Source organism: Nyctereutes procyonoides, unplaced genomic scaffold, assembly GCF_905146905.1.
Source record: "Nyctereutes procyonoides isolate TBG_1078 unplaced genomic scaffold, NYPRO_anot_genome, whole genome shotgun sequence".
In the NCBI taxonomy this organism is placed as follows: Eukaryota; Metazoa; Chordata; class Mammalia; order Carnivora; family Canidae; genus Nyctereutes; species Nyctereutes procyonoides.
The window spans coordinates 20559487-20567960 of NW_026575146.1; the positions used below are offsets into that span (position 1 = coordinate 20559487).

General features: G+C 60.4%; 1 protein-coding gene across 1 annotated transcript; it reads right to left on the minus strand.

Annotated features, from left to right (window-relative positions):
* Positions 1-641: 641 nt before the first annotated feature.
* PRR18 (proline rich 18) lies at positions 642-3977 on the minus strand. Its single transcript, XM_055309737.1, has 3 exons — positions 3796-3977; positions 3336-3490; positions 642-3206 (listed from the first exon to the last, which is right to left on the minus strand). Exons 1-3 carry the CDS (start codon positions 3975-3977, stop codon positions 2995-2997), a joined length of 549 nt encoding a protein of 182 aa, XP_055165712.1. The 3' UTR covers positions 642-2994.
* Between the last annotated feature and the right edge of the window lie 4497 nt (positions 3978-8474).

Here is an 8474-nt window from a genome sequence, read left to right on the forward strand (position 1 = left end):
CCTCCGGGCAGAGTGGTGATGGGGGAATTTGCTAATAATACCACAACTTCTACAGAGAACACGTTCCCAACTGTCTTACTTCCATGGATAGATAACTTTTAGTACTTTTTTCTCTGTGTCCCCAAATATTCTAAAGACAAACCACATTTATTAGGTGATATCACCCTTTTTAGAAATCAAATAGTCCTCGCTGTCTTTGAAACTGACACTTCAACTTCTGGTTCGTGTGACCTACCAGTGTGAAATTACTTCCAGCAAATAAGAAGTGGCCCAGCAGGTGTGCATAGGGGTTCTCAGTCTGGGGCCCGTGGGCCTCCTTATGTACACGCAGATTTTTGTTGTCATGTGGTACGTCTTGGGAACCTATTTGGAATAGAGCTTGCACGGGGCTTGTGACCTGAAGCAAGGTTAGGAATCACTGCCAAGCAGCTTTATTACAATAATATTTGACCATCATTAGAATTCTTAAAATCTCAGTCATTGCTGGTAGGAACTACAGCCAATGAACCTCTGCCAAGCCCTGGATCCAGGCCCTTGGGTGGGGCAGCCACACAGGGGACCACCTCACTCCAACTCCAAAAACCTCAGGAATCTTTCCTGAACAGTTTTAAAAATCTCCCTCCAAAAGAAAACAAGAGGCATTGAATTTTTCTCTTTTATTTCAACATGAAGAAGCTGCAGCGCAGTGACTCAGAGAAAACTCTCAAAATGTCAGCAACAACACGAAGAGACCTCGTGTGTCGTGCGTAGAACCTTTTTGTTTTTATTGAGGGTCATCCACCCGAGCAACATAAACATTCCACTCATCTGCTTTGACAGTGAGGAACAAGGCACCAAAAACTCCGTTCGACAAATGCCATCGGAGAAAAAAGAGCTCAGTGTCCCAGGGAACCCAGTTAAGACAGATGGGGACGGTGAGAAGGAGACCAAGAAGTGACAAGGACACACAGACCCACGCACTGTGACAGCAACGGGACCAGGGACACACACACACACACACACACACACACACACACACACACGGGCAGGCACAGAAAGAGGTCTGGAAAAGTCGATTACTTTAGGACGGTCTTTACAATGTTACTGGAAGGAGCAGAGGCTCGGTGCCTCTCGGTGGCCGCTGGTCGCTGCTCTGAGTGCACGGAGCGCGTTACCGCCCTGCCCGGCTGAGCTTTCGGTCCGCTCCGAGCCAGGCCCGTCCAGAACCAGCGCTCTGCTCTGCCTCCCGCCAGCATCCACGCAGACTCGCCTCCACCTCACCTGTCACCTCTGTCACCTCGCAAGATCGCACCTGCGCTGGGCCGCCTGCTATCAATACACCCCTCTAACATAAAGGACACCCGAGCTCTTCTTTGCATTCGAACAGGAGTCAAGAAAACACAAGCTATTCAGTGGGTAGGGGTTTTGTTTTGGCAACTCATCTGGTGGCTGACCTAGCTCCTGCTGAATTAAATGCTCCACGTTTGTCTAGATTTGTGCTGAGACAGAGAGAGAGAGAGACAGAGAGAGAGAGGAACTAGAGCAAAGAGCACAAGGAAAATAAAAAATCGGTTTTTTAAAAATGTAAGGTTTCAAAGTAAAATGTAATGAAGACCTACCACAGCAAAGTCCAACAAGATGAACATTCAGCTACTTACTGACTTTTACAAAGTAAGTCAAAGTTGAGGGAATACATTACTCTTCTATGACCGCCTTATCTGATGATGACATTTTTTTTTCCTTCTCAACTAAATATAATCAGATGCATGCAGGAAATATCAAGAGATCAGCCTGGAGTTTAACAGGAAAGGTATGGCTGGCTCCTAGAAGGCCGAGGAGTTTTTACCCTCTATTCAAATGAGTAGAAATTTTGTTCTTTAAAATCACTATACACAACTGAGAGAAGCCACCATGTTACTGATTTTTACACAGTGATTAAAAATGCTGAAAACATACACAGCTACCCCACACCCGCCCAGCAATTCCCACCTCCTCCCTTGCTCCTCTGGCCGGGAACATTTTGTTCTACATCTGCAGACAGCTTTTTGCGTTTTCCCCAAGTCCCTGTGGTTGGCCATTCTTTCTGGAGCACAGAAGTTACTCCGTGAGCAGCGCTTCAAATAAAAACAGTGAATTTTAGCAGAAGCTGACCCCTTGCTCCTGCTCACGTCTTGGCCCAGCCTCTAAAAACGATTCCTGCAGCCGAGCTCCACGGAGACGCACATGTGTCCATGTGTGTGTGCGCGTGTGTGACAGCACTGAGTGTGAGGCTGCGGGAGTGTGCCAGTGTGTGAGTGCAGCGATCAGTGAGAGTGTGAGCCAGAGTGGAAGTGTTCCTGAGCGAGCCCGCCTGTGGCTGCGTGGGCAGGTGTGCGCAGGCTTGCACGGGGTTAGAGGCCCCGACGAGTCCTCCGTGGGCACAGAGCCCCTGCCATTCCAGCCTCACTCACCAGGTGGACGGAGGAGTGACAACAGCTGGAGGTCCTACGCTTCCCATTTGGAGTTGGAGAGTCAGGTTCACGTGAATCGCCAAGCTTTCCAGTCTCCCGACAGGTGTTCCATTTCGGAGAAACAAAATCATAAATGCAGCGCCGGGTCCAGTTCTGCAGCAGACAAGCCACCCCGGTGGCTGCCCTCCTGGCGGCGGCCACCTGCTGCTCAGAGCAGGGCACCCGGTGCCCAGCGCCCTCCCACCGTGACACGGACAACGGCGAGCCAGAGGGTGCCTGGGACCTCCCAGAACCTCCGGGGGGCTTCGTCCTCAACAGCTGAGCCCTTAGGCCTCCCGGGGCGCGAACAGGAGGCAAAGTCGTTGGGGGAGCCCCAGAGGAGTGGGGGGAGGGAGAGGGGGGTGCTGTCTGCGGGTGGGGGTGCAGGGGTCCCAGCAGCCTGGGTCGCAGGCGGGCCCTCAGGCTCCCGGAGCGCGGGAGGTGGGGCGGGAGGTGGGGTGTGCGGTGCCCCTGGGGGCGGCGGGCAGCAGGGGCGCTGGTCCTGCCCCCGCCCCCGCCCCGGGGCTCACAGCGTGCTCAGGTGCGGCAGCGCGTCCAGGGGCCCCGCGCGGTCGCGCGCCCGGGCGGCGGCCTCCACGCCGCGCAGCCACTCGGTGCACCTGCGGACCAGGCCGTCGTCCCGCGGCGGGGCCGCCTCGTCCTCGTCCTCCACGTCGTCGTACCTGTGCAGGGACACGGGCAGCGCGGCGCGCGGCGGCGGGGCCTGCGGGCGGCGGGGGCGGGGGCCGGGGCCGCGTTGGGGGCCGGGTTGGGGGCCGGGGGGCGCGCGGGGCCGGGGGCCGGGCGGGCGCCGGGCCGGGGCGGGGGCGGGGGCCGCGGGCGAGGGCGGGGGCGGGGGCCGCGGGCGGGCGGGCGGCGCCAGCAGCGGCTTCTGCAGGTGGCGCCCCTGGAGCAGCAGGACGGCCTCGGGGGTCAGGCTCAGCGGGAGGCGCAGGGCGGCGGGCGCGGGGGCTCCCGCGGAGCCGGGGGGCGCGCGGCGGGCGGGCGGCCGCCCCAGGCTGCTGGAGGGCCAGGAGCTGGACCGCGGCGCCTCGGGGGGCCTCCTCCGGGCGGCGGGCGCGGGCGGGGGCGCGGGCGCGGGCGGGGCGCGGGGCGGCCTCCGCGACGGGGGGCGCGCGGCGGGGGGCGCGGGGGCGGGCGGCACGGGCGGGAGAGGCATGGGGCCGCCCGAGGCTCACGGCGCGCTGGACGGACTCGCGCGGCGGTCAGTGGGCGCCCCCGCCCCGCCCCCGCCCCGCCCCCGCCCCGCCCCCGCCCCCGCCCCCGCCCCCGCCCCGGCCCCCGCCCCCGCCCCGGCCAGCAGCACCCCCGGGCGGAGCGGGACGCGCCCGCGGGAGGAGGAGCGCGCGGCCGCGGGTGTCCCGGCGGGTGTCGCGGCGGCTGTTGCTGCGACCACACCCGGAGCCCGACCGCGCGGGGCGGGGCGGGGCGGCCGCGGACTCTGCCCGCCTCCCGCCGCCCGCCGCCCGCCTCGGGGCCGGTTTTCATCCGGGGGGGCGGGGAGAGGCCCGGGAGGGCCGGGGGTGTCCTGAGCCCGAGGCGGGTCCTCGCCCGTGGGAGGGAAAGTCCTTGACACCCGCCCGGTGCCCTTAGGATGGTGGGAAGCCCGGGCGGAGGGCGGGGACCGGGGACCGGGGACTGGGAGCTGGGGACGGCGGGGGCCTGGGGACTGGTCCGGGACCGCCCGGTGTCAGGGGACCCTGGTAATCAAGCCGCTGTTTGTCATGTTAACGCCACCGCGGAGAGAGTCATCTGAGATTAAAGACCTAGTTTTATGTATAGGTAAAAAAAAATTGTCCAGTTTCAATTATATCATGATAAGGACAGGAGATAGGACACATTGAGTTCTTGTCATGGGGGATCACTGAGAGCAAAGCAGTGTATTTACTGCTCCAACGAGGGGTTCAGAAAGAATGAAGCATCTTCACTGTCAACTTCTATTCCAGTTGTAGAGACGCAAAAACATCCCTGTGCTCCGCAGGTGAGTAGCTGAAGGGTTACACAGCAGTGCATCAAGTCAGTTTCCGGTGCCTGGTGGCTCAGCCTTTGGCTCAGGTCGTGGTCCCGGGGTCCTGGGATCCAGTTCAGCATCAGGCTCCCAGCAGGGAACCTGCTTCTCCCTCTGCCGGTGTCTCTGCCTTTATGTCTCATGAATGAATAAATAAAGTCTTTTTTTTTTTTTAAGTTTCATAAAGGAAGCTCCTGCATTACTTGAGAATTATCAAATTGTTTAGATCCCCCAAGAAATAGTTTTCCATACATAACACATGCTTTTCAGGCCTAACCCAAACATGACCAGGTTGTACTGGTTATGGTCCCCAGTTAGCTAAAGCCTCCATCCATGTGTGGGTGAACTCCAATGCGCCCTGTGCCAACAGCACCCGCCCCCTCCCACCCCCAGCTGCGGCACCTCCCAGTGTGAGGAGGGCGCAGGCCACTCTCCCCTCCTGCTCCCACATATTCCAGTGGAGGTGGTTGCTGGCTCAGGGTACCAGGGAGATCAGAACTTGATAGGTGGCCAGAAGCATGTCTCACCACAGCTGGGGGCAGAGGCAGGATTAGGTCCCATAATCTCCACCAGCACCCAAACCCACCCCACATCTACATACACATTCTCCATAAAATGTGCAAAAACACTTCAAGACAAGTGTCCCAGCGGTCACTCTCTCACTCTTCTCTTCCCTTGAGGGCCGCAAAGTGGCCTGTCACTGCCCACAGCTCAGGTGCAAAGATGTCTGAGACAGTTCAGCTCATAGAATCTCTGCCGTGGGTACTGAAAGCACATGTGCATTTTCAAATTACTGTGCTTCCGGTGGGTGTGGGGCTGGGTGTGGCAGCGGTGGCAGCAGGTGGGCAGTTTCCTGCTGAGGAGGGCTAGGAGGGGAAGCCAGCACACACTACACCTGTCACCCAGCCCTAGAGGTAAACTACTGCGGGAAACTGACCCCAGGGGGATGCCTTGAGACTTGAGTACGTACAGACCCCAGCCATTCAAATGTGCAGTAGTGTCAGCAATGGGGTTCCCTCCCCCTCTGAGCTCCTAGGGTGCTGCATAAGGTCAGTGGGAGGCGGGGATGGGCTGGCTAGCACACACTGGGTGCAGGGCGCCAGGCACTCTCCGGGGCAGCCTGGGTGGCTCAGCGGTTTAGTGCCGCCTTCCGCCCAGAGCGAAGAGACCCGGGATCAAGTCCCGCGTCGGGCTCCCTGTAGGGAGCCTGCTTCTCCCTCTGCCTGTCTCTGCCTCTCTCTTTCTCTCTGTGTCTCTCATGAATAAAATAAAAATTTTTTAAATGCTATGCCTTAAGTTTATAGTATACCTTTTCCTCCCAAAGCTCAGACTTCGGTATGTGAGGTGGACTCAGCATCTCCCACGCGGCAGGGAGCCCACGTGCTAGGGGACGCTTGTGGAAGTGAGGCCCAGGGCAGGGTGTCAGGCACCCAAGCTGTCGCCCGGCCCTGACCCCCACTGCCCAGATGCCAGCGGCGCACCCAGCCACCTCACGCGGGCCCGAGGCGGCCTGTGGCAGCCACAGTGAGTTCAGCTGGTGAACCCCCATGACACCCCGTTCCCTGCAGTGGGGGTACCTGACCCCATGATACACGACACACAGATGCTGAGCCCCTGTCCGGCGAGTGGCCGCAGCGTGGCTCCCTCACCTTGCAGAAGCATCTTGCCCTCCAGTGAGGTTAGCTGTCCTGGCCTGGGGCCCCTAAGAGCGAGGTGGCCCATGTGGACGGCATAGGTGGCACAGACACCCCACAGGTGCTCGGGCGGGGAGCCCGTATTCAGTGGAGCCCTGAAAATGCAGCCCCCACTTCACAGCAGCTCTGTGAAAGCAGCGTCATGATAAATGACCCCCCAACGTCTCACGGCGGGCTGATATGTCAAGAGGCGACTTAGCGTTTAAAGGCACGAATAGAATGAACTGTGTGCCTTTGCCACGACCTCTGGGGATAGCCCTTTCCCAAGATCCCCAAAGATCCCCCTGGTCACTGTCATTACCTCCAGATGCGCAGTTCTGGGTACACCTGCCACTGCCAGACCCAGGAGGCGATCCTGAGGCCCTGTCCCTCCCACCAGCCTCCCACCGGCCTCCGGGGGCGGCTCACAGACGAACCCTGGCTCGCACCCCGACTCTGGGGGCACTACGGCGGGGCGTCAGCGTGCCCAAGGTCTTGCAGAGCCGTGTGAAGCAGCAGCCGTCCAAACAGATGCCCGGGGCCTCTGCTTGGTCCAGGGACAGTGGCTGGCACCAGGCACACCTCCCTTCACTCCTCCCCCTCCCCCACCTCCCAGAGCAGAGCAGAACCTCATTTTTTACGCTTTTTCTTCAGAGAGAAAGTGGGAGCTTACAGGGGTAAGGACCTCGCCTGAGCGTGATGGTGAGACCGACGCGGAGCCCCCCCCAAGCTCTATCTGGTGACCACGCTGCCAACAGTCCTGGCCGGGGTGACCAGGAGACAGGTGGTGATGTGCACAGTAACAAGACAGGGGGTCGGGTAGGGGCAGACCAGGATGGTCCTGCTAAGGAAGGACCCCCGACGGGCAGGACCTCTCCCACAGACCCCCTCCTGAGGACATAAGTGGGCAGGAACCAGTGTGACCTGAACTCTCTCATGTGATTGGTGAGACTCCCCTGGAACTTCCACACCCCAGCCGGGGCCTGGCACGTGCCCCTGGCTGACCCATTCCCACTCACTTCCACAGGCTCTGAAGCCCACCATGATGTCCCTCCTGCCCCTGCTGAGGGGGATGGTTAGGGCCAGGCTGCTCCCCTCAAGAGACGAGCTCCCTGCTCATCATCTGTGGGCATAATGGGTTGGGCAAGTGGGAAACCTAACCAGGTGCACACACACCACGCCAGGCACAGAACACAAGCTCACCAGTCCTCAGATCTCTCCAAACCGCACCCCCCCCAACCCAAGGCCCCGGCCCGAGAACACTTGCCACTGCTGACACCTGGGCTGGGATGGAGGGCCACCTGGGAAGCAGAGAGCCGCAGGCAAGGCCTGGCCTGTCTCAGGGCTCCTATGCGCCATCTTCGCGGATGTGATGGCTTTCTCCTCTGTCCCAGGGCTGCACCTCCACCCCCGCAGCAGGGAAACACCTTGACCGAGGCTCTGCTCTTGGCCCTGGGATGCCTGGCACTGCTGGAGAGGCAGCGTGCTCCCAGTGAGAGCACGGCTCTACTGCGTCCATCTGTCCCTGCTAAGCTGTCAGGCCGGGTCCCTGGCCGGCTCCTGCTCAGGGCTCGCATGGTGGCGCTGGCCCAGCAGGCCACCGGATGGACCCCACTCTCTGACCCTGAGAGGACCTCACTGTAGTCCCGCTGACCCCTGTGCAGACAGGATGCGGGATGGGGGTAGGCAAGTAACACCAGTCCGCTTCAGAAAACAAAGTCTATGGGGAGCAGAGAAAGCGAAGGGACCTCACTCAGGAAGACCCCATGCTCCTTGACCTCAGGGCCAGGCCTGAGGTGTGATGACAAACATGGAACAAAACGAAGGCTGAGGAGGCAGCCAGTCGGGGCCTGGCCTCCAGGTGAAGACAAGCCCCTCACACAGGCCTCGGCCTCACCGCCTGCCACTTGGGACAGGCATTCGGCCCACCTGGAGGACACCATCCCCGGCTATGCTCATGTACGCACATCTAAGATAACCTTTGTCAAGCTCCACACGACTTCCAGGTCACGCTGCAGCCCCTCGGCGCGTCCCCTGCACATGGTTTCCCTAGTGGTTCGCCCCATGTCCTCATGGCCTGCTTGGCCTCCCCCTCTCGCCAGCTGCTGTGCACACTGCCTCTGCCTGCAGTGCAGGGAGCTGCCCTCTCCACTCCCCCAGGACACCCCAGGGCTCTGCAGCCATGGTCAGGTCGTGACCCCTCCAGGGCGGGGGCGGGGGCAGGTGTGACGCTGGGACCTCTCACTGCCCCCGGCGTGGTGTGCCCATCCTCACTCCCACCGCCCTGCAGGGGTTAGGCCTGGG

What these genes read in the sequence shown, in the direction of transcription:
- PRR18 (XM_055309737.1), bottom strand. Translation starts at nt 3,977, where the DNA reads ATGAAAACCGGCCCCGAGGCGGGCGGCGGGCGGCGGGAGGCGGGCAGA. An exon ending in GCGTCCCGCTCCGCCCGGGG is followed by an intron (nt 3,491 to 3,795) that starts GTGCTGCTGGCC and finishes CTGGCCCTCCAG; the next exon opens with CAGCCTGGGGCGGCCGCCCG. An exon ending in GCTGCTGGCGCCGCCCGCCC is followed by an intron (nt 3,207 to 3,335) that starts GCCCGCGGCCCC and finishes CCGGCCCCCGCC; the next exon opens with CCCGCCGCCCGCAGGCCCCG.